We start from the raw sequence: 25,492 nt of genomic DNA, 5'->3' as shown, positions 1-25,492 counted from the left end.
ACATTAGGGCCAGTTGCACCTTTACCATTGTGCTGTCATAGAGGGCGGTAAGGAGCGGGGGATGTAAATTTGGATCGAGCTCGTCTGAGCGACGGTGCCAATTTGGCTCTCCTGCGCGAACAAGTTGAACGTTGTCCACATAGTTCCCAAGACGCTTCAAGGGAACCAAGCACGCGTTATTGCTTGTTATTCTCACTGGGCAAGATGTAACAAATGCATATCAAAAGAAACTAAGCAATCCTTAAATAGTCACACCATGTGCCTATAGGTATCAGGAATGACAAAAAGTTTTTACACACATCAAAATAACATGTGAGCCTACATTCATAATTGCATATTGGTAAAACGGTATTTAAGCAAAACCTACTACTAAAGTTACTTAAACCACAGAATTCTTGACCGTTACCAAATACTTAAAGGTCAATTATTTTATTTTAACATAATTATCATTCTCATTTCTCAATGCATCCTTTTCTTCTTTTTCGTTTTCTATGCATCATATCTTCTTTTATTTCTCTTTAATCCCTGGAGCAGAAGGTCAATTATTTTAGGACAGAAGAAATATGTTTATTTTATTTTTTTATACATCATGCCAATATAAATTTTATATATTATACATGCAGATATAAAAAAAAACCTTAATGTCCCATGGTGTTTCTGTTTCCCATTTGTCACCCAACCATTCTCGAAATCTTCAAATACCGGGCCAGATCAACCATCCCACTCTGGCTGTACCGTTTCGGTTTCTCTCCTCTGCTCTTCCCGAGCGTGGAAGGAAACCGAGACCTGACACCCCCGCTCCGCTGCCCCGAAACCCTCGCCGTGCGGTCGCGGCCGATGGCCGGCGACTCGTCCCCTTCCCCGGCCTCCGCATCCGTTCAGGTGCTCTGCGCCGGTTGCCGCGGCGTCCTCGCTGTCGGCCCCGGCGTGACCGAGTTCATCTGTCCCAAGTGCCGCATGGAGCAGCGCCTCCCGCCACAGCTCATGCCTAAGTCCACCTCGTCCTCGTCGCCTGCGCCCAAATCCCCCGCGAAGCCTTCTCCCCCTCCTCCTACGCAGCCCCGTAGGGGTGCGCCGCCGGCTCAGGGGGTGGACCCCACGAAGATCCAGCTCCCCTGCGCGGGCTGCCAGGCCGTCCTCAACGTGCCCCATGGCCTCGCCCGCTTCCGCTGTCCGCAGTGTGGCGTCGACCTTGCCGTGGACCACACCAAGCTACAGAACTTCCTCGCCTCCTCCAACAGCGCCGCGCCATCGGGCCCCGCACCGACCTCGGTGGCTACGACGCAGCCGCCTCTGGCGACATCCCTCCCCGTGTTGCCGTCTGGCATGGCGCAGCCGCTGCGGCTAGTGGCTGGCGCAACAATTTCCATGATGCTGCCTGCCGCCGAACCACCTGAGGAGATAAATGAGGTACGCCTGTCAGTACCTTGTGTAATCGTCTGGACAGTCAACACGAAAGGTGAACGGTGGGGATGGGTGGCATTGTACTCTCTTTACGATAATACGTTGCACTAATTATATACTGAAACAGAAAGTATTGGAGTGAGGAATTCTGCTTTGCATTTTGCAATGTTTCCTTTCGTACAAAAGAGGCAATTCACAGGGGGTGAAGAGGGGGGAGGGGAGCACACATAATCTGAAGAGTTTCATTTATATACTTTGTGGGCAGAATTGTATGTTTTGTCAATTTGTAGTGATCAACACAGGGAACAAGTATCTGAGTTGTGCACTCTTCTTTCCTTCAGCAATGCATGGTGCTCTTCTTTCATTTGTGGTAGTTCAATTGGCTGGTCAGTAAGCACTTCTAGTTTTTTAATTGATGGCCACGTTAGCTCAGTTCATATTTGACACCTTTCAGATTATCTATGCACGTTTGCACTATTGTTTCATTTGTTGTACTCTTAGTTGAAGGTTGTTCTTTCAATAGTGATCAACACAGGTAGCAAATATCTGAATTGTGCACTGCTTCTTTCCCATGATGTTCTTCTTTCATTTGAGGTAGTTGAACTGAATGGTCAGTGAGCATTTCTAGTTTTTAAATTGATGGGACAAGTTAGCTCAGTTCATATTAGACAGTTTTCAGATTATCTATGCACTTAGTGCACCTTTTTTTGTTGTAGGATGAAGGATTTTTGTATAATGTTGCAAATTTGCACAATTTGTTTTTTGGTTTATGAGTAGCATTCTCCATTGTAATTGTTAAAGTATGATCATTGCATGCAAAATTTCCAAGAGGTTTTATCATAAACATTCAGTTTGTTTTCAATGTTTTATTAGTATCTCAGGTCCCAATGATCGCTTCATAATTATATCAAGAAGCTTGCAACCTTTAACTTACTGGGACTTTGTCAAGCAGGTTGCCATTGATGTTGAGCGTGATGAAGATGAAGGTGGCACTGTTGGAGAAACTTTCACTGACTATGTAAATATTCTATCCATTGACTTAGATGCTGTGTACACACTTGCAGAATTGCTTTCTATGCTTATAGATATCTTTTGTCCAACTGATTGTGAATCTTTCTATGTTTGCACTTATTTCCAGAGGCCTCCCAAGCTATCACTTGGTCTATCTCATCCAGATCCAGTTGTAGAAACTTCTTCTTTGTCAGCTGTACAACCTCCTGAACCAACTTACTGCTTGAATATCATGGGCGAATTGGATGAGACAAAGGCACTGTCTTGTTTGCAAATCGAAACAATAGTTTATGCTTGTCAGGTTGGTTACGATCCTATGATTATTCTATGAAGTTTTTATAATATCACAGTTCTTGTAAATATTTGTTTTGTTGTATGACAGAGGCACCTTCATCATCTCCCTACTGGCCATAGAGCAGGTTTTTTCATTGGTGACGGGGCTGGCGTTGGTAAGGGCCGAACAATTGCTGGATTAATCTGGGAAAATTGGCAGCAGGGAAGGCATAAGGCAGTGTAAGACTTGAAAAATCATATTCATCAGCTATTCTTGCTGATTTTCCAACAATTATTTAAGTTATTGCAGCCTTCTTCATTGTTTGATCTTAGCTGTTGGTTGCAATTCCAGGTGGGTATCTGTTGGTTCTGACTTAAAGTATGACGCTCGAAGAGATTTGGATGATGTTGGTGCAAAGTGTGTCCAAGGTGCAGACCTTTTCACTTTGAGTTGCAACTTGATTTATATTGCACCTTCAACAGTATGTGATTTTGATATAATATTTATCTAGAATGCTTGGATTAGTGTGGCACAGTGATGAGGAAATAAAGCTATTGAATAACAAGTGCCTGAATCAGCAGTGATGTTCTTGATACACACCTCTCTCCTCCCTCCCCCCCGCCCCCGCCCCCCACTCACACACACAATTTCCGCGAGTTGGGAGGTCCTTGATGAATTTCAGTAGTAACATTTTTTGAACATTTGAGCATCCAGTCTGTTCTAGTGCTTTGTACCATCAAAGGGACACAGACAATTAGTTAATTATCAGAAGAACTTGCATTCTAGCTGTTAAGCAGATTGATTTATCTATATCTATTATTGGTATTTACAACTGATATTGGTATATGTATTATGCAGTGCACCCTTTAAATAAGTTACCGTATTCTAAGCTTGATTCGAAGGCCATTGGAATTAAGAATGGGGTGATCTTTGTAACTTATAGTAGCCTAATAGCATCGTCTGAGAGAGGCCGGTCCCGTTTGCAGCAATTGGTTCAATGGTGTGGGCAAAAGTTTGATGGTCTCCTTGTGTTTGATGAGGTAATGTATTTCACTTGAATTATCTCCATTTGGTATAATATGCATTTTATAGCAGATCTGCATACCTGAATATGTGATTTATGCTGAAACAATGTCTCCTGCAGTGCCACAAGGCCAAAAATCTGATTCCTGATGCCGGAAGCCAGCCCACTCGCACTGGTAAAGCAGTTCTTGAGATCCAGGTGTGTGATTTATAGCTTGAGCTTATTGTAATCTGGCTGGGAAGAAAACCTTTGATCTTTCTATTTCCAATTTAGTGAGTCTTAGTCATCATGAAATATTAGAGAAACTATGCTTAGCACTGAAAAAATTGTTTGTGATTACAATAGTGAATTAACCTTATAGGAATCATTTTCTCTTAAATAGAGTTTTTGGTACATAATTTAAAGGAAATTCAAGGCACAATACATTTAAGAAGATGCTGTAATCTGATTCTGTTTGTCCAGTTTGTGAGGATCAATTCAAGATGCTGTAATCTGATTTTGTTTGTCAAGTTTTTGGTGCATAATTTAAAGGAAATTCAAGGCACAATACATTAGTGAATTATTTTATTATTTTATAGGGTCTGATTGGTTCCTCGCATTAGTATTGCATTGTATCAGGGGTTATGCAGCATACCTTTAACCTGCATAAGGCTATGTAATTAGCTGTTGTTTGGTTTGTCTGAACAGTGTTATGTGTGTGATTGGTTTCTTGCGTAATTGGTCAGACTGAGCCTTGGGCTGTAGAGTGGGTGCGGAAGGGAGGGTGAAGAGCTGGATATGCACAATTTGGCCGAATTGGGGTGAACTGCACTACAGGGGCATGGATAAGGGGCTTGCAGACAACCAATCAGACCCATAGAAATCATTTACTCTTAAATAGAGCAACAATTGTTTTATTTATTTGCGCTAGCCAGTATTCAAACTATCATTGTAACATGGCCAAACGTGGCAGGAAAAGTTACCTGAGGCTCGGGTTGTTTACTGCTCAGCAACTGGTGCATCAGAACCACGAAATTTGGGCTATATGGTTCGGCTTGGACTTTGGGGTGAAGGAACATCATTTCATGATTTTTCACAATTTTTAGGTTTGTTGCTTCATTCTTTTTATGTGAATCTTTCCTTTTGTTTTTATCAAGTTATCTTGCACTCAATAAGGCAATAAGTAATTGGTGCGTCCATGCTAGATTGCTAGCAGCAAACATACTTATTTTTCCCAATTGAGATTGGCCCTATTTCCATTAACAGTGCAAACATACTAGTGGCACTAAGACTCTAGAGTCTAAGACCCAAACCCAATAGTGGACCCTAAATTATGGTCACAATATACCTTAATAGGAATTTCAGGTGTAACAGCATTCCAGTTTGATGTGTAAAGGATGGCTCAGTTAAAATGAGCATATCTTTTATGGATCGCTAGAACATATCATACTAGCAGAGCTGTAGGGACAAGTTTGGTTTTACCTGTTCTCTTAATAACTCAAGCTGCACTGATAGTTTAAATTATCATTTAAGAATTGGGTCTAGTGCTCTATTTTCAGTTAGGTTATGTTAGCTTGTTACTTGTTGCTTCATGTTTCATTCAGGACTAGTCTTTGTACTTGAAGAATCACATGCCTTGAATTATTTCTGTGTGTTCTGTGATTCATTATAAACCTAAATGCAGTTGCTCAGATTTATACTCACTTTTTAGGTGCTCTTGAGAAAGGTGGTGTGGGAGCACTTGAACTTGTTGCCATGGACATGAAAGCTAGGTATGTTTTCTTCTGCCAAATTTCAATTGTTATGTACATGAAGAGCCTATCTGTAATGGGTAACATGTCCCAGTCATGCTTTCTTTAAATGGGAACTGATTAGTTTCCATCCAGCCTTTTCTATCTTTGAGTATAAGTGCTGGCTGGTGCATTCTGTTTATCAGTGCAGCTTGTTTTTTTTTTGACAAGACAGTGCAGCTTGTTGAGTACTTCTATCTGTTGCCCAAACATAGATCAGATCAGGGTAAAGCCCAGAGGGCAGCTTGGATTGAAAGTAAGGCTTACAAGACTTGGGATACAAGATGGTCTGCCCCCGCTTATGTAGCAGTGTGGTCAGCACCTACTACAGCATATTCTATGTGCTAAAAGCAGATGCCTTGATTCCTCTTGGAAGCCAAGGAACTGCAACTACTTGACAGTGAATAGTAAGATACAAGTAGCTAGACTTAACCATCAATCTCCCCCTAAGCCTAGCACTAGGTCGGTAAAGAGCTCGCGATGCCCTGTCATATGGTGGGTGGCGCCACTACCCAGGTACCATCCATTCAGCTTGTCACCGCCGCCGAAACCAGTGTCGAGGTAGGCACGTGCTCGCGTCTCCTCGAGGTTGAGGCTGTCGGTCTTGGAGCAGAAGGATGAAGCTTGGGCCTTGCTTCAGCTTCCTTTTGCCTCCAACTCCAGGAACTCGTGCTCAAGGAAGAAAGCGGCATCTTCATCTGCCTCGGTGACGTTCGCCGCGCCACCGCGCTCTCAATTGCGTCGGGGTTGTGGGCAATCCCAGGCCTAGTGACTGGGGCGGTTGTAATTGAGGCGGAGGTCGTCGTGGTTCACCCTGCGTTCATCGTTAGCGCCTCCTGCCTTGTCCGCCTGCCCTCCGCCACCGCCACCGTCGCGATCGCAGTGCGGCTTATTCTTCTTTCCGTCGCGGGGACGTCGACGACAATCCTTTGACGACCCAGCGCTCTCCTCCTCCTCGATGGCCTGCCACTGGTCGGTGGTGTACAACAGCTTGCCGCCGACGGTGACGGAGTCGGAGTCCGGCGCTTGCTCGCGGTCCTGGACCGACTTTAGCCGCCCGGTGACGTCCTCGATCATGAGCTGGTCGAAGTCAAGGAGCATCTCGATCGAATTCACGATCTGCGCGTACCTCTTTGGCATACACCAGATCAGCTTCTCAATGGCGCGCTCCTCGGTGAGGTTGGTGTCACTGTTCCGCGCCATCTGCTCCATCAGATTGCTTAGCCGCATGGCGAAGTCCTCGACTTGCTTGCCGGGCTGAAAGGCGAGTGCTTCCCACTCTTTACGGAGCCGCTGCAGCGTCGCCCATTGCACATGGTCACCGCCAATCCTCCGCAGCGCGATGGAGTCCATGCCAGCTTTGCCGTCGTCTTGTTGGCAATGGAGGCCGCGGCGTCGATGGGCATGGAGGCGCACAGGGCCGCCAAGGCCCGGCGATTGTCACTGTAGCTGCCGCCGCCGATCTGCACCGCCTCCCAGAGTGATGAGCCTGCAGCTTCACCTTCATGAGAAGACTCCACTCGTGGTAGTTGCTCTTGGCGAGCATCGGCCACGGCATCCCGGCTCTGGAGTCACGGTAAACGGTGTGCAGGCCGGCGAGCGCTGTCGACGACCACGACGCTGCTCTGGAGACGGCAACTCGCGGCGGCGATTGGGGCTGCACGACCGCGAACCTGCTGAAGTCGCGTCCTCCCGCTCCATCTCCAGGCGCAGAGCAGCGGCGGCGGCGACTGCGGCCTGAGCCGCGGCTGCTGCCTGCTGTGCTGTGGCGACCGCCTCCGCAGCCGCTGCCTCTGCATCAGCAAGGTGCGTCGCACGGTCGTCCCCTCCTGTGCTAGCTGTACCAGCATCACCCTGCAACACCGTGGACACTCCAGCAGCGGCGGCAGCGCAGGCCTTGGAGCTCTCGGTGGACATGGCTGCTCTCTACTACCCTAGGCTCTAGATACCAATTGTTGCTCAAACATAGATCAGATCAGGGTAAAGCCCAGAGGGCAGCTTGGCATATAGCCGCTTGGATTGAAAGTAAGGCGTACAAGACTTGGGATACAAGATGGTCTGCCCCTGCTTATATAGAAGTGTGGTCAACCATCTACTACAGCATATTCTAAGTGCTAAAAGCAGATGCCTTGATTCCTACTTGGAAGCCAAGGAACTGCAACTACTTGACAGTGAATAGTAAGTGCAGGAAAGTAAGATACAAGTAGCTACTTAACCATCACTATTGTTGAACTGTTGCAGGGGTATGTATGTATGCCGTACATTAAGTTACAAAGGGGCTGATTTTGATATAGTGGAGGCTCCACTTGAGGAAAGAATGATGGTAAGACCATATGTTATTGACAACCTTTCTGCATTGAAACTAAATTAAATTGAATTGTATTCTCTGCCTTACGACTGGCGTTGGCACTTTGCCCTTTCATTTGTTTTACCATATCAGTGTTTTTCTTCTGTTCTATGAGTGCTTTTTGTAGAGAGGAACCATTGTCTGAACTCTTCCTATTATTTTTCTTTTACCAAAAGTTTCTGGGGAGTTCCGCACAAAAGAATTTATAACATGGAAGGTGTATGTACAGCAAGTTAAATGCTGGAATCTTTTATATTGTATCTATATAGCATGCCTAACCATCGAAAGATTACCGAATGAAAGTCTTCCTCTATCCTGTGCAAATGCAGGACAACATATCTAACTCTATTCATTGTTTATTTTCGTGGTAGCCTATCCATACTTGCTTGGGACTAAATGGTTTTCTCAATTTTTAGTAACATCCATGCGCAACTTCAGCTTATTTAACTATTCCTAGGCTGTGGATCTATATGTAGCTCATGATAAAGTTTCTAAATCGTATTTGCAATGCAGAACATGTACAAAAAGGCAGCTGAATTTTGGGCTGAATTGCGCCTTGAACTCCTATCAGCAAGTGAATTATTTGCTGACGGCAGTTCAAATCAAATATGGCGGCTGTATTGGGCCAGCCATCAGGTATTGCTTCCTTACCTCTCCAAAATGAGCTTGTATGAAATTTTATGGCCTTTGCATACTTCACCTTGACAATCCACGTGTGTATTGTTTTCCAACATAACATGACCCCTATGTTTTGCATAGTTGAACTTGAGAAACAATTTTAAATTCTAAATTAGTATAGTGTGTCTGGTAGATAATAATTGCCTAACATGCTTAAATACTTGCTGTTTTTTTATGCTTCATAACTGATGAACTACGTTTTACAGCGTTTCTTCAGGCACATGTGCATGTCTGCAAAGGTACCTGCTGTTGTGAGGTTAGCTAAAGAGGCCTTGGCAGAGAACAAATGTGTGGTGATTGGTCTTCAGAGCACTGGAGAAGCTAGAACTGAAGAAGCTGTCACAAAATATGTCTGTTCACATTTTCTACTGAACACTTCCTTTTCACAGATCCTTGCAAATTAGATTACTGCTCCAAAATTCTGAATACTTCATTTGAAATTTGAATCAGGGAGTTGAAATGGAAGACTTCGTTTCTGGCCCTCGGGAGCTCCTTCTTAAGTTGGTAGAAGAAAACTACCCTTTACCTCCAAAACCCGATTCTTTTCAGCAAGGTTTGTTGCTTTTATTTCAGCATGTAAATATCATCCAGTTTTTACCATCCTTGGGTCCAACTTGTTTGCAAGCTACTGTGTAATGCTTAAAATGCTGGTACTTGTAAGTTAGTTTATGATCAATGGTCTTTCCTTCTGCTAAATATGCATGCCATATTCTAAAATTCATTTCCACTTGCGTAAGCAAAGTCACAGCTCTGGGGTTTGGTCCTTTCTCATCTAGCTTGGTAGAAAAGGGTATTCAACATTTTCATTGTGCCTACTTATTTATATTAAATTTCTGCATCTTGTTTTCTCAATTCTTATGATTTTTCCTGTTGCCTGCTCTGTTGTGTTTTTTAATGTAAATAAATTCTTCTATTAGGTGATGAAAAAGTCACAGAGATCCAGCGTAAGCGCCATTCTGCACTGGATGTATCGTTTAAAGGGCGAGTTAGAAAAGTAGCGAAAGTGGTAGATGTGAGTGATGACGACACCGATGATTATTCTCCATGTAAGTTTCCTGGTAATGACATGGTTTTTATTTCATGTTTTTCACCATGTAGCAAACAAATGTTAGTTACATGGTGTGTCACTTATGCTTACAAGTACGACTTTATATTGAAATAAGATGTATTAACTGGAAGAAAATATCTCAGAGAAACAGAAAGTATCAGTGATAGAATGTCTGATTTCCTTATTGGGCTAACCCTAACCAGGGTGGCCATATAGTTAGGGATACATGGGCCTCATCGGCCTAGCCTCATGGGCCTAATACTCATATACTCTAACATCCCCCCGCAGTCTGAACTACCGTCGCAGCGGAGTTCGCAGACTGGACACGAAAGAAAAGAGGTACAACACACGAGCCCCCCCACAGACACAACTAGCCACTGGTGATGTTGAGGCTGGAGCGGAACTCGGTGAAGGTCGAGGACGGGAGACCCTTGGTGAAGATGTCGGCGAACTGGGAGGTGGTCGGGACGTGGAGGACCCGAACATCGCCGACAGCGACCCGGTCCCGGACGAAGTGTAGATCGATCTCCACATGCTTGGTCCGCTGGTGCTGCACAGGGTTGGTGGAGAGGTACACCGCACTGACGTTGTCGCAGTAGACCAGCGCGCTCCGGGAGAGAGGGCTGTGGAGCTCGGCGAGGAGCTGCCGGAGCCAGGAAGCCTCAGCGACGCCGTTGGCGACAGCACGGTACTCCGCCTCGGCACTGGAGCGGGAGACGACCGGCTGGCGCTTGGACGACCAAGACACCAGGTTGCCGCCTAAGAAGACGGCGTAGCCGGAGGTGGAGCGGCGGGTGTCCGGGCACCCGGCCCAGTCGGCGTCGATGTAGATGACGAGCTCGGTGGAAGACGACCGTCGGTGAAGGAGAAGACCAAAGTCGACTGTGCCGCGGAGGTACCGTAGGATCCGCTTGAGAGCGGTGAGGTGTGGCTCCCTGGGATCATGCATATGGAGGCAGATCTGCTGAACTGCATACGTGATATCCGGCCGGGTGAAGGTGAGGTACTGAAGTGCCCCGGCAAGACTCCGATATGCAGTGGGATCTGTCACTGGTATACCCTCAGCCTCTAAGATCTTGCCCTGTGTGTCAACTGGAGTGGAGCAGGGCTTGCAGTCAGTCATCCCAGCTCTCTCCAGGATATCAAGAGTGTACTGCCGCTGGTGAAGAAGTAATCCAGCAGGGTGAGGCTCAACAGTGACCCCGAGAAAGTGATGTAGAGCACCCAGATCCTTCATGGCAAACTCCTGCTGAAGAGAGGCAATGATCCGCCGAAGGAGTGACTCAGTGGAGGCTGTGAGGACAATGTCATCAACATAGAGCAGCAGATATGCAGTCTCAGTCCCATGGTGATAGATGAACAGAGAGGTATCTGACTTGGCCTCCACAAACCCCAGAGTCAGTAGAAAAGCAGCAAACCGATGGTTCCACGCCCGGGGGGCCTGCTTGAGGCCGTAGAGAGACTTGTTGAGCCGACACACCATGTCAGGACGAGAAGAGTCAACAAACCCCGCCGGCTGACTGCAGTAGACTGTCTCAGTAAGAACGCCATGCAGGAAGGCATTCTTGACGTCCAGCTGATGCACGGGCCACCTGCGCGTGAGAGCCAGTGAGAGCACCGTGCGGACGGTGGGCGGCTTCACCACCGGGCTGAAGGTCTCGTCGTAGTCGACACCGGGCCGCTGAGTGAAGCCCCGGAGAACCCAGCGAGCCTTGTACCGCTCAAGGGTGCCGTCAGCCCGGCGCTTGTGGGTCCAGATCCACTTGCCGGTGACGATGTTGGAGCCCGGCGGTCGTGGCACCAGATCTCATGTCTGGTTGGCGAGGAGGGCCGCGTACTCCTCTTCCATCGCGCGGCGCCTGTGAGGGTCCAGCAAGGCCTCGCGGACGGAGGAGGGTACCGGTGAGACCTGCGAGTCCCCGGGCATCGCCGCAAGAGCCCGGGGCTGCAAGGTCCCAGCCGCGTGTCGCGTCACCATCGGGTGAACATGACGCGGGTGTCGGTGAAGGAGCGGTGGGTGGTACACCGGCGTCACGGCCCGAGTAGCTGGGTGCCGTGGCGGCGGGGTTGGTGTCGCCGGCGGGGAAGACGTCGCCGGTGGCACAGGTGACCCCGGCGAAGAGGGGGCCACCGGCGCCGCCGGAGGAAGCGGCGCCAGCCGGGCACGTCGCTGGTAGACGCGCACCGGCTGGGCGAAACGTGCCGGTGGGGTCGTAGTCGGAGACGCCGACCCGGGACCCACGTCGGGAGCACGTCGCTGGTAGACCCGCACCGGCTGGGCGAAGCGTACCGGTGGGGCCGGTGTCGAAGGTGCCGACCCGGGACCCGCGTCAGGCGCAGGGGCCGGGCCGGAAGGTGACACCTCGGGACCCAAGCAGTGTAGAGGCCCCGAGGTGTCACGGGCGACAGGCGACGTAGCTGTACTTGCAGGAAACACCGGGAAAGGTGGCTCGACCACCGGGTCAGTAGGAAACACAGAGGAGAGGTCATGCTCCGAGGTGGAAGCAGGAGTAGTAGTGGTGGAAAAGGGGAAGATCGACTCGTCGAACACCACATGGCGAGATATGAGGACTCGACGAGAGGTAAGGTCGTAGCATTGGTACCCCTTGTGATCCGGGGAGTACCCAAGGAAGACACAGAGAGTCGAACGGGGTGCCAGCTTTTGAGGAGCGGTGGCGGTGGTGTTGGGGTAACACGCACACCCAAATACTCGAAGGTGATCATAGCGAGGAGGGGTACCAAAGAGAGCGTGGTGAGGTGTGGGAGCTGGACAAGCAGCGGAAGGAAGGCGGTTAAGGAGGATAAGTGGAGGTGTGCAAGCTCTCGGCCCAGAAGCGAGCAGGAAGAGAGGCCTGGAGCAGGAGAGTGCGCACGGTGTCGTTGGTGGTGCGAATCATGCGCTCAGCCTTGCCGTTTTGTGAGGAGGTATACGGGCAAGACATGCGCAACTGGACACCGTGAGAGAGAGAGAAGGCGCGGGAGGTGGAGTTGTCGAACTCCCGACCGTTGTCACACTGGACAGCCTTGATAGTGAGGCCGAACTGTGTGGACACCCAAGCGAAAAAGTGAACAAGTGCGGGGAAAGCATCAGACTTTGCACGTAAAGGAAAAGTTCAGGAATAATGAGAATAATCATCCACCACCACAAGATAGTACTTGTATCCAGAAATACTGATGACAGGAGAGGTCTATAAGTCACAATGTACAAGGTCAAAAATGCGGGCCGCATGAGAAGAAGAACTAGAAAAAGGAAGTCGAACATGACGGCCCAGTTGGCACGCATGACACAAATGCTCATCGTGAGCCCGAGTACATCGAATATCGGAACTACGACTAAGCTGCATCAAAGCATTACGTCCAGGATGGCCGAGACGCCGGTGCCAAGTAGTGGAGGTAGTGGTGGCGAAGGCAGCTGACAAAACTGGCGAAGGAGGCGAGGCAGATGCCGGAAAGCGAAGAGTGTAAAGGGGCCCCGTGCTGTCACATCGGAGCAGAGGACGCCGGGAAGCCAAATCCTTCACAGTAAGACCAGAAGAGTCAAACTCCACAGAACAAGAATTGTCAGCTGTAAAACGACGAATAGAAAGAAGATTGTGAACCATAGAGGGAGCAACAAGAACATCAGGAAGACGAAAGGAACCATGGGGGCCGGCAGCACCCACAGAGGTGACAGGAAGACAAGACCCATTGGCGACCATAATGGACGAAGGGAGAGAGGGAGAAGGAGGGTGAACAGAAGAAAGTATACCGGGGTTAGGAGTGGTGTGGTAAGTAGCCCCAGAGTCGGCGACCCACTCCGGCCCGATTGGAGGTGTCAGGGCCATGGTGCTGAAAAAGTGCGCCAAGGCCGCCTGGTCCCAGCCGGCAGACCCGGGCAAGGTCACCGGTGGAGGAGCCCACGAGGACGCGGGGAACGGGGCCGCCCACGGGGTCACTGAGGGGATCCCTGGGGGAGCACCCGCGAGCATGGCCGCCGGCGGGCGAGGCTCGCCACCGGAGGCCTGGAACGGCCACATGGAGATGCGCCCTGACCATGGGTTGTTGTAGGATGGCCAAGGTGCACCCCGTGGAGGTGGCGGCGGCGTCGTGCCCCCACGACCTGCTCCACGTCCCCCACCATGACGACGGCGGCCGCCACGGCCCCCCCCACCCCCGCTCGGCCCGGGGAGAAGAGGACCCAGAAGTGACGACTGTGGTGGTGTGGCGGGACGGGGTGGAGGAGTGGCAGCAAGAGCAGTCGAGGAGGAGGTCGAGGACCCCGGAGCGGAGGTGGACCCAGGCTGTAGGCCCTGAGTAAGCTCCTCCATGACAAGGTCGTCACGGACCTGCAGGAAGGTGGGGAAGGGCCGCTGCCGGGTGATCCACGTCCGGAGGTAGGAGTAGCGGTCACTGAGCCCGCGGAGAACGTTGAGGACCAAGATGCGGTCCTCCACGGGCCAGCCGAGGTCGCCGAGAGAGTCTGCCATACCCTTCATCTGGCGGCAGTACTCGCTGACGGAGAGGTCGCCCTGGACGAAGGTGCGGAAGCTCGCGTCGAGCCGCAGAGCCCGAGCTTCGGCGTTGCCTAGGAACTGTCCCTCGAGCGCCAGCCAGGCTCCGCGAGCGCTCGGGGTGTTGCGGACGAGGTCGTGGAGGTCCAGGGAGATCGTCCCCAGAATCCAGGAGAGGACGATGCTGTCGAGGCGTAGCCACGAGGGGGTCGGGACCACCCCCGCGGTGTCGAGGAGGACGTGGTCGTCGAGGGCGTAGCGGCGGAGGGTGAGGAGGACCAAGTCCCTCCAGCGAGCGTAGGAGGGCGACTCGGGCTCGAGGACGACCGGAACGAGGAGGCGGATGTTCTGGACGCCCCCAGCCTGGTAGTGGAGCTGCACCACGTGGGGGTCGGCCGGATCGTGCCAGACGACCGAAGCCGATCCCGAGGACGTGGTCCCGACGTCAGGCGAGGCTGGAAGGCCGAGGAACTGCTCGGCTTCGGCGATCTGGCGGGCCAAGGTGTCGGCCGCGTCGCGCTCGCGCTCCCAAGCGAGAGCGGCCTCACGCACGCGAGCCCGGCCCTCCGCAGCCGCAGCACGAGCAGTGACGAGAGCGGCGATCAGGGAGGAGTCCGGACGGTGCATCACGGGCGGCGGAGGCGGGGCAGGGAAGGGGGCCGCAGACGGAGCTCCCGCGCGCGTCCCTGCGGCCAGACCAGGGGCCGGCCCCCTTGGCAGAGGCCCCGAGGCCGTGAGCAGAGCCCCAGACAGAGAGGCGACGTTCGGAGGCATGCCCAGGCCAGCTGCGATGGCAGCAGCGGCACCCCGGGCGTATGCAGCCGCGGTGGCCACGTCGGCCGCGCCCTGGTCGCCAGCCAGAGCGGCCTGAAGGCCAGCTCCGGGCGCGTGAAGGCCTGCCGGCGCGACGTGGACGTCGGAAGGGGCCAGCCCGTCCGCGCGAGCGCCGCCTGGGTGGAGGTGCGGCGCGTCCTGGGCGGCATCCGCCGGTTCCGCGCGAGCCGCAGCCGCGCCGGCGGCCATCCCGTCAGTGCGAGCGCCGCCTGGGTCGAGGCGCGGCGCGTACTGGGCGGCGTCCGCCGGTTCCGCGCGCGCGGCCAGAGCCGCAGCCGCGCCGGCGGCCAGGCCGGCAGCTGCGCCATAAGAGGTAGAGGCAGGGGCGGCGGCGTCTGCTGCGCGATTTGCGCCCAGGAAGAGGTTGGGAGAGGAGGGAAGTGGTTGAAGTAGAAGGGAGGAGGAGGGGGATCAGGCCGGCCGGCCATGGCCGCCGGCGGCGCGCCGGCCAGAGGTGGCGGCGGCTGGGGTGGGCAGGGGAGGAAGAAACCCTAAGCTGATACCATGTTAGAATGTCTGATTTCCTTATTGGGCTAACCCTAACCAGGGTGGCCATATAGTTAGGGATACATGGGCCTCATGGGCCTAGCCTCATGGGCCTAGCCTCATGGGCCTAATACTCATATACTCTAACATAAGTAATAGGTATGAGATATGATTTGAATGCAATACTGGGAAAAAATGAATGAAAATATAAATAATGAGGTAACGAAAGTTAACTTTGTGATGAAAAAGAACATTAACTTGCCCTGTAGGTTGGTGCATCGCAGACCCATTACGAAACAATCGAGATATATGGATGAAAGTGAGTTCGAGAAAAAGGAAAAACAATGATGATTAGATGTTTAAATGTTCCAAGATGTCCCTGCCTCCCTGGTAGGCAGATGGGACTTCCCATGTGATACTTAGTATAATAGGGATAAAGAATTTCAACTATAAATTGTACAATGTCGCTTTAATGAATAGTACCCAAGAAACTGGTACTTCTCTGAATGATCCATGCTATCAACAGTGGCACTTGCAGTGACATGGTATATGGCTACAGCCTACTACACATAGCCATACTTGTTGATCAGCTACTTGAGGCGCCTTGACCAAATTTCACCCTAATAGCCATTGTGATATTGTTGTAATACACAGTACTTTGTTTTTAAAATATACCATATAGAAATTGGTACTCAAAATATCATTGTGTAGACCATGTAGGAATGCCCTAGATAACTAAGGTTTCCAAACAGAGGGAGTAGTTGAGATGAGAGGAAGTATACTTTACCATATAGGAATTGCTACTCAAAATATATATACACAGGCGCCCCCAGGCCCCAGGCCCTTTGGTTGTTTGCAAAGTTGCCCTCATCGAATCCACTATAGATAGGTACGCCAGAACTTTGTGAGTGAAGCAAGGAATAATCTAATCCACCAAATCAGGCTGTTCAGACTTCAGAGCCTCTTCAATCTTCATGAGGACGAGCACACCTCCGCCTCCTGCTTATCTTTCAACCAAAGTAACCATATCAGTAGTTCAGTACTATTCTTACATGGATGCTTTCCATTTAACATTAATATTCTATCTTTTAAATGTTTCAGCTGAGTCAGATCATGAATCAACAGAATCTGATGAGGAGTTCCACATGTGTCAAATCTGCAACACAGAGGAGGTGACTTCTCTTCCTTAGTATTTATTAATTATTTACTAGTACAGAGATGTTTGCATCCACATTCTTTTACCTTCATTGAGGATGACATACTTTTTTTATATGCGTAATGACCTTGCCTGTATTCATAGTTATTGATTTCCAAATTTGTCTGTACAGTTTCTTGTTCTTGTGTACTACTAATGCCTTTGCTGTATTCATAATTCTTTCTTTTCATATTTTGTACCATGACCTTGGCTGTAATGCTGTATTCAGAACATCTCTGGCTGTGGCTTGATAATATTCCCACTGTTCCAAATTATAAGTCACTTTGACTTTTTTGGTACATAGAATTTGCTATGTATCTAGACATACGTTGTATCTAGATGCATAGTAAAATATATGTACTTGAAAAGTCAAAGCGACTTATAATTTAGAACGGAGGGAGTAACGCCAAAAACTTTTTGTAGTTGTAGCATGCTTCAGAACAATGTAACACTTTTTAACTTTAGACAAAAGGTTCAGTAAAAGTTTAATGCCATCTCTATTATTTTGATCTTTTTGTGAAATTCCCTTTACAACATCTGATCTATCAGGAGAAGAGCCTGTTGCTTCATTGTTCTGGTTGTTCTCGGCATGTTCACCCTAATTGTCTAACACCACCTTGGACTGGGATAATTACGGATGATTGGGCATGCTACACATGTAAGATAGTAGAAGATGAGGAAAAAGAGCAAGATGTCCATGTAGCTGATTGTTCAAAGAGGTTCATATTTGTTAGACGAATCACGATCCTTATAACTTATGCTCAATGGCCCCAGTTTATGCTAGTTGCTTCTGTGACTTGTAGGTACGATTCTGCAGTAGAGAAAAGGTTGAAGATTTTGGATCTAATACGCTCCTTGGATCTTCCTAATAATCCTTTGGATGATATCATTGATCAGGTAGTTTTGGTTTGTTGGCACTTGGCAGTAATAATGTTGAACATTACAATCCATACTGTTTCTCGAATTTATGATATTTTTTTGGCATTTTATTCATGTATGATATCAAAGGATAATCTATGTGGTTCTCTAGGATAAATTGTAGAGGTAACTCCCAGCATCTTAGTTCATTTCAGGGAATCACGCCACGGAATCCACGCTAGGAGTAATTCCCTGCAAACTGCCATTTGACAGAGCTCCCCCTGGAACCATTCTAGGAGCTCTTGGGGCCCAATTGTAGTGTAGTGGTGGGATTAGGCCAGTCTCAATGCATGTTTCTGGGAGTGTCATGCACATTAAATAGGGTGCCACATAAGCAAAATTGCTGACTTGGCAGGATCATTAAATGAAGGAGTTCCATTAGATGAAAGAGGAGCTTCATCCCCATGAAACTCATGTGGCTCGGTTACCTAGTTTATAGTCTTGGTAATTGTGCCATGAAACTATGCATTGAGACTGGCCTTAGTCCTGCATCAAGAGTTTAAAGTGTAGAGTTATAGCATATCCATGATAGTGAGAAACTGAGAATGTAGCAACTCCAGGTTATTTTTTTTGTTAAGCAAGCATCAGGCAAATTGTTTTTCATACACGTGTAGGCTTTATGCTTGGGGTGAGATTTTGATGAAATGTGGACCTTTGGATTCTGTAAAGATTCCCATTTAGCTAGCTAGTTTCTACGAATTCATTGGTTTATATTATGGCTCTTCATGTTTTTCTATCATGTCTTCGATATATATGCTCCTCTTTCTTTTCCAAAATGGTATGTATTGTAGATGCTTGTTACATGCGGGTATCAGCCTATCAGGCATTAGCCTGGCATACATTCCAAAGCAGCAACAGGGGTGGTTGGTGCCTTGGTGTCACAGCAACAGGATGAAGGGCGCCTCTAAGTACTAGAAACGTATTTCCTACATTCATGTAATAAGCTAGACATTGACATATGGGCCTTGTGTGGCCGGGGAGCCAGAAAAAAATCTAGGAGGGGCTGAACAAAAGTATTATATCAACTTAGCTCTACTATAACTCATCACAATAAAAAAACTATAATAGTTTGAAGTATTCTTATATTAAAAATATCGATCCACGATGAAATTTACAAAATATATCATAAAAAATAAAGATCTCAGCCCACCCTACCTTATATATTTATATGTAAAATTAGAAGGTGAGTACCAAGAGCTCCACTAGCCCGGCAGCGGTAGGGGGGGCTGGAGCCCCACTGCTGCCTCCGTGCATGCTTAGAGGCGCCCTTCATCCTGTTGCCGTGACACTTGGTGGGAGTGGGACCAAACTATTTGTCTACTATCTGAATAAGGGATGTTTGGTAAGTTAAGCTGTCATTGACTAGGTTTGAGGTTCAAATCATCCTAACTTTCTGAGGATGAGCCTGTACCTCTCTTCTTACAAAGCAAGGTATTCCCAGTCCCAGCCAATCATCTCTACCCCTGCTGCTTGTGGTTATGCTGCTTGAACTGCAAAGAACCTATCTCTAAACTGAAGGAAATAGATAACAACTCAACAGTACCAATGTACCATCCCCAAGGAAGAACATGTTGTTTTTATCCCCTTCATCTTATGGGCCCTGATGGGCTGGATATGACATTCATATATCTCAACTTGAAGACAAGATCTTTTTCGTTGAGTTTACTTTGTCCTCTAACTTCTGTTCATCATCTAGTATCTTTCTGTTTTATATCGTTTCACTTCTTCATATGTTGTTGTAGAACATGGAAGCAATGATAAACAAGATGATTTGCGTATTAGATCTTAATTGAGTCTATTCTTAGGTCCCACATACTCGTAGCATTAGACTGTACATGCATTGAGAACTTTCCACATTTGTTATCTTGTAGCTAGGGGGGCCTGACAATGTTGCTGAAATAACCGGACGTCGTGGAATGCTCATAAGAACTTTGGATGGGAAAGGCGTGATTTATCAGGCGCGGAACGCGTGAGATAGCTTATGCCATTATGTTTTATGTTCTGGGCTTCCAGTTCAGTGAATCCCATGTATATTTGTTCATTACTTTGTAGGAAAGAAGTCTCGATGGAGATGATTAATATGCACGAGAAGCAGCAGTTTATGGATGGCAAAAAACTAATTGCAATTATATCTGAAGCAGGGTCAGCTGGTGTTTCTCTCCATGCTGATAGAAGGGCAAAAAACCAGGTCTTATGTTGCTCCATTTTAGCCATATGTGTCAATTATGCCAGAAGCCAATCTATCAAAATAATGTACAAACTGCTTACGTTAATTTTGCAGAGAAGAAGAGTACACATAACACTTGAACTCCCTTGGAGTGCAGATCGTGCAATACAGCAGTTTGGGAGGACCCATCGTTCTAATCAAACTTCTGCCCCTCAATATAGGTCTGACATTTATTTACATGAACTCTCTCTTGTACATTTGAATTTTGATTGCACACTGTTGGCTGCTACACTTCACTCAGATGAGGGTTTTGTGGTATTATTTCCTTGCAAATGAAGACTGAAAGGGTGTAGAGCCAGATCGGAGGAGTTTTTTTTTGGAGGAGTTGAATAAAGCACCTGCAATGTTAACTAGAAGTTAGAATGATTATTGAATTTTCAACAACCGATTGTAGGTGCAGGACTCCTTTTTTGTGCTGGTAACTAATGATGGCTGCCGGCTAACCTGGAATAGCTAATGTCTTCTAAAGCATTATATGCAGTAATTTGAATGACGGTCTCTGTTTTACGTGGAATGCATATGAGTTTGTTATATAACCAGCAAATTTTATGCACGGTCTTATTTAGTTGTCTATTTGGAAATGTTTTTTTCCACAAATGTGATGTTCTCAGAGTAGCTGTGCATCAGTCAGATGTTGGGATAATCAAGTGAATTGTTTTCTAGTGTGGAGAAAACACTGTTTCCAAAAAAAAATGCATTGTGGCTCCAGTCTCAGTACTCACATGTTTCATTTATAATATATTTTCACATTGCAAACTTTTCGGATGATTTATAAACCATATCTAATTGTTTATATATCTGAAAAAAATTGGAACTCACTGTAGGCTTCTTTTTACAAATCTCGGTGGTGAAAAGCGATTTGCATCAATTGTGGCAAAAAGGCTAGAGTCTCTTGGTGCTTTAACACAAGGAGATCGCAGGTTTTTATTGATTTCAATTAAACTGGGAGGAAAAAATCAGCCAGAACATTTCTGAGGAAAGATTTATACTTTTGTAGGGCTGGACCTTCTTTGAGTGCTTTTAACTATGATAGCAATTATGGGAAAAAGGCATTAACCATGATGTATAGGGGAATAATGGAACAGGTTTGTACTAGTACAATTAATTTTATGGTATTTCCTTTTTTGTGCCTACAACATTCTAAGAGTTGGTTTCAAGGTGATCAGGATTCTTTTCCAGTTGTTCCTCCGGGGTGTTCTGATGATGAAACTAGCATCCAACAATTCATCAATGAAGCAAAAGCTGCTCTAGTATCAGTTGGAATTATTAGGGATGCTTTCATATGTAAGTTAATTAAAAATCATTTAACTTACGTTTATGCTTGTTTTGCTACTTTGCTACCATACTAATAACCTTTTGTTATGGTTTTGTTTCTTCATGTGAACTTGCTTAACTGCTTATGTTTCAACACTTTTTTTCACATAATGACGAAGAAGAATGCTTGATATCTTCTATCTGTTTTTATACTTTTGGTATTATTGAATTGAAGATAAACACTTTTCATTGGTATTTATTTATTTATTTATGTATCTACTGTACTGACGGGCTTCTTAGTAGCCCTTGAAATGCCACAATTCATTAAGCATATTGATAATTGATTGAACAGCACGAGAACTATGATTTACAAATTTTATGCGTGAGAATTGAGGAATTACCCAGTTGGTTGAGCCTCCTGTCAGGGAGGTTGCCCACCCACCCTCAACACCTGATGCTTGCAAAGTGGAACTGCCCCCTAGCCATCCAGGGCTGCGTTATTCTACATACAGTTAAGTTATAAAAATTATGGCTCACTAAATGACTTTCCTCAGACAATGGAAAAGATCCAGGGAAGCTTTCTGGTCGGATTGTAGATTCAGATATGCATGATGTTGCTCGTTTTCTCAACCGCCTTTTGGGGTTGCCTCCAAACATCCAGAATAGGTGAGTTTGCATGATCCACATATCGTCAAAGAGTTGGTTAGACCATTCTAATACATTCTATGTAACAGGTTGTTTGATCTCTTTACAAGTATACTTGATATTGTCCTTCACAATGCAAGGATAGAAGGGCAGCTAGATTCTGGAATTGTTGATATCAGAGCTAAGAATGTTGAAATGACAGAATCACCTAAGGTAATGTTTTATTGTGATGACATTTGCTTTGGCAGCTATATTTCATTGACCATCAATGAATGGTGACCATGCAGACTGTTCATACTGATAGCTTGTCTGGTGCTTCGACGGTACTATTTACTTTCACCATCGACCGGGGAGTTACTTGGGAGGTAAGCAGTCAGTTCAGGACCTAAGTGCGATTCAATTTGTTGCAAAACTGTTGTTTACCTGCATAATGCTTTTTTTGGACATGTGTAAAGTCGGCAAAAGCGAAGCTTGAGGAAAGGGAGAAAAATGTTGCTGGTACCTCCAATGATGGGTTTTATGAGTCCAGAAGGGAATGGATGGGGAGAAGGCACTTCATTCTTGCTTTCGAAGGGTATGTTTTGTATGATGACTAATTTTCCATTTGTTAGCATAGCAAGCGAGATTAGTAAGGACCTGGACACAAGAATGTCATTAGGTTACCCTTTTTTTGGTAGAACTATATCTATGCTCTATCTGTATTTAGGATTTTGCATTTACCCAAATGTGCAATTTAGGACACACATAAATTGAAGTCAAAAAATGGAAGGTAAGTGAAAAGGAAAACAAAAAGAAGCCTTATTGTTTTTTGAGTATCATGATTCATCTTTATAAAAGAGGACAGACAAGAATAAAAGTTAAAATTTTCTGTTTGCAAACGATAAGGGATGGAATGAGGTGACAGAAACTTGCAAGTATGAAACAGCAATATACATGAATAAAAAATATGAGGTTTACTGTAATGTTCTGTTATTTATTTGACCAGATGTTAGGACCTGAGTTGTTCTTAATTCTTATTGAACCAGCTCAACTGAAGGAATGTACAAAATAGTCCGACCTGCTATTGGTGACGCATTGAGGTAGGAATCATATCATTTCTTTTTCTTGGCAGAGTTTAGGGTTAACATTTTACAGTGAATAATAAAGCTACATGATTAATTAATAGCTAAGAGCCTAGCAGGTTTCATATCTAATGTAAAGGATGGCAGTTCCTAGTTTTGGTTACCACTCCATTTTACTTTTGCAGGGAGATGCCTTCAACTGAACTGAAAAGCAAGTACAGGAAGGTGTCATCAATAGACAAAGTTAGTAAAGGATGGCAGGAAGAGTATGATGCTTCATCGAAGCAGGTAAGGCCACAAGTTCTGTTTCCTTGGTCTATGAATGTGACATGATGTATTTTTTTTTTAGCAGAACATGATGTATTGTTATTCTGTAAATTAATTATTGTACTGAGGGTTCTTTGCTCAGTGTGTAATTTGTGTAGCTTACATACTTTGGAGACATTTAAGTTGGTAAGAGTCTTTTCCTCATGTTATCAGTGCTGCACTTAGAAATAAAAGTTATTTTCAGCATCGATGTTTAGAAAAATGAAAAAATTAAGTATGCTGTCACAGCACTGGAGTGTTTGGCATATTTTGGCAACCTAATTTCTTATGTAAGCAATATCTTGTCGTCTTGTCTCCAAGGGATTTTCAAGCAGTATATTGTCTTTGTCTGTCTCCATATGCAAACCTCTGGAGGTGCTGTTTATGGTGAATAAATTTATGTTTGTACCCTCATTCTATTTTAGTCCTTGTATTTAGTTTGTGACTAACTTTATTTTCCATATTCTATTTACACCCTTAATTTCATTTAAGTTTGACTAAATAGCTGATGAGTTTATTGCGTTGCTTTCTTTTTTCTAGTTTGTGCTTCACTGATCCTGTGCTTCTTTACCTCATTTCAGTGTATGCATGGATCTAAATGTAAAATTGGGAGCTACTGTACTGTAGGAAGAAGGTTGCAAGAGGTTAATATATTGGGTGGCCTCATACTTCCAGTTTGGGGTACAATAGAAAAGGCGCTGGCCAACCAGGTTTATTTCTATGCCTACTACTTTTACTTGCAAGTTGCACTATATTCAAAGTTAAATGTGGTGATTCCTCTATTCAGCTGATTGATCTAATTCCAAGACATGTCATCTTACCTATATTTTTTTGTATCAGCCCCTCTATGTTCTACTAGTTCCAAATAGATATACAAAACACTTCCTTACTCCTTAGGATAAGGACGTAGTAGTCTTAAGGATTCCTCTTGAAGAATATAATAGTCTTCAAATAACAAAAGCTGGAAGTTGTGGGATAATCAGGAAAACGTGCAAGTGCGGTTTTGAAGCCTTGGTGGCAACTAGGCATGACAATTCACCCATGGGGGTGGCATAATCTCCATGTAGGTTTTTTTTTAATGAAAAATCTCCAGTAGGATTGGGGACTGATGGGAGACAAATTACCAACATGGGTGCCCCTTGCGAGTAGTGACACATTCTGAATCTAGATTTGATTACTCAATTTTTTAATATATGGTGTTTAGGGCAAGCTAATTAGTGTCCTAACACCATATATTTTAAATAGAAGTAGTGTATTGTAGATTCTGATTTATAACAGCCTTTGGTGTTTGTTTAAGCTGATATTTTTATCTATATATGCATTGGTATTTAAATTTTGGTACTACTCTCTCTATATGTTTACAAAATAAAGTATGCATATAGTGCTCGCATGAACTGTGTTATTTGTAACTTCCCCAAGACTTTTTTCCCCTGTTTCTGGATGAGTTTTATTCCTGTTCTGAAGGTAGATCGATCTGGAATAGGGTATTCCTTTTTTAAAACCAAACATAGGTAATTCTAGGAGACCTACATATACGAAGTTACAGATTGAGTGATTGACGTACCCCTCTTTCTGAATGTTGCTTAATGGCCCTTTGCCTTTGTTACTGAACAGGTACGCCTGATTCACAGGAGAATACGTGTTGTCCGTTTAGTCACAACAAATGACAATAAGCGAATCGTTGGACTGCTGATTCCAAATTCAGCAGTGGAGTCAGTACTAACAGGTTTGTTTCTGATGTCTCAGCAATCCTCTCATAATCTCATGAGCATTAGTTGTGGTCAGAACCCAACAAGGACGATTTGTAGCCTTCTTAGGAAAATTGATTTTGTTTACTATTTTAGCTACATGGGAGTTGGGAGGTTTAATTGTATGACACTTCCCTGTATCTACAACATGTGCTAACTGCTAATGCTCAACCTCCGTTAGCCATTTTTTATTTTGGCACACATAAGCTCAATTCAAGTGCTATCTTCTGCAGGCTTGCAATGGGTCCAGGACATTGATGACTGACATGGAAAGGCTTGAATTTTGGTTCTCATTTGCATTCATTTTACAGGTTTTTTTCAGCCCTTTAACACTGTTCTGATGTTAGATGCAGCAGCATTAGTGCCTCTGCATATTTGATTTTGTTTCTAGGGAGATAGCAAGGTAAACTTACCCGAAGTGATGAAATTCTTAGCTTACAGGTCAGGTAGGTATATACAGACAACTTGTGTATGTAAAATATGCGGTGTGATACCGCTGTTGTCTCTTCTTTCTTTTCCTCTGTTCTCTACCTGGTGTTCTGGTTTATATGTTGTATAGCCATGTAAAGCTGCTAAAAAAGCTCAGGTTAAACTCAAAGGAAGTCGCACCTCAATCTGGTGCTGCCATAGTGTTTCCTGTGGAGTTACTGCTGATGCCGAACTGAACAGACAAGAAAAACTGGGGCGCATTTGTATTATGATCAAATCATGTACGTGCAAAACTTTATTACCAGTGTCAACTGACAAGATGTGTATTATATTTTGTTTGTTGA

General features: G+C 46.0%; 2 protein-coding genes across 2 annotated transcripts; one reads left to right on the top strand and one right to left on the bottom strand.

The window, feature by feature from the left end:
* Positions 723-25,492, top strand: LOC8072319 (protein FORGETTER 1). The gene is made up of 32 exons (XM_021462356.1): positions 723-1,410; positions 2,357-2,422; positions 2,543-2,716; positions 2,798-2,928; positions 3,041-3,117; positions 3,548-3,729; positions 3,834-3,911; positions 4,666-4,798; positions 5,404-5,464; positions 7,724-7,805; positions 8,343-8,465; positions 8,714-8,857; positions 8,958-9,060; positions 9,425-9,553; positions 16,467-16,537; positions 17,110-17,279; positions 17,364-17,457; positions 19,350-19,447; positions 19,531-19,666; positions 19,760-19,866; positions 20,530-20,625; positions 20,703-20,790; positions 20,872-20,989; positions 21,514-21,625; positions 21,694-21,817; positions 21,892-21,969; positions 22,060-22,178; positions 22,630-22,683; positions 22,851-22,953; positions 23,553-23,681; positions 24,586-24,697; positions 24,953-25,492. Exons 1-32 carry the CDS (start codon positions 838-840, stop codon positions 24,982-24,984), a joined length of 3,897 nt encoding a protein of 1,298 aa, XP_021318031.1. The 5' UTR covers positions 723-837; the 3' UTR covers positions 24,985-25,492.
* On the bottom strand, positions 12,927-13,768 carry LOC110436121. The gene is made up of 2 exons (XM_021462358.1): positions 13,304-13,768; positions 12,927-13,070 (listed from the first exon to the last, which is right to left on the bottom strand). The coding sequence occupies exons 1-2, from the start codon at positions 13,569-13,571 to the stop codon at positions 13,036-13,038; spliced, it is 303 nt and encodes a 100-aa protein (XP_021318033.1). The 5' UTR covers positions 13,572-13,768; the 3' UTR covers positions 12,927-13,035.

The sequence above is a fragment of the Sorghum bicolor genome, chromosome 6 (genome assembly GCF_000003195.3).
Source record: "Sorghum bicolor cultivar BTx623 chromosome 6, Sorghum_bicolor_NCBIv3, whole genome shotgun sequence".
Lineage (NCBI taxonomy): Eukaryota > Viridiplantae > Streptophyta > Magnoliopsida > Poales > Poaceae > Sorghum > Sorghum bicolor.
Note: the sequence above shows the minus strand (reverse complement) of the source record. Positions and strands in the feature narration are given on the sequence as shown.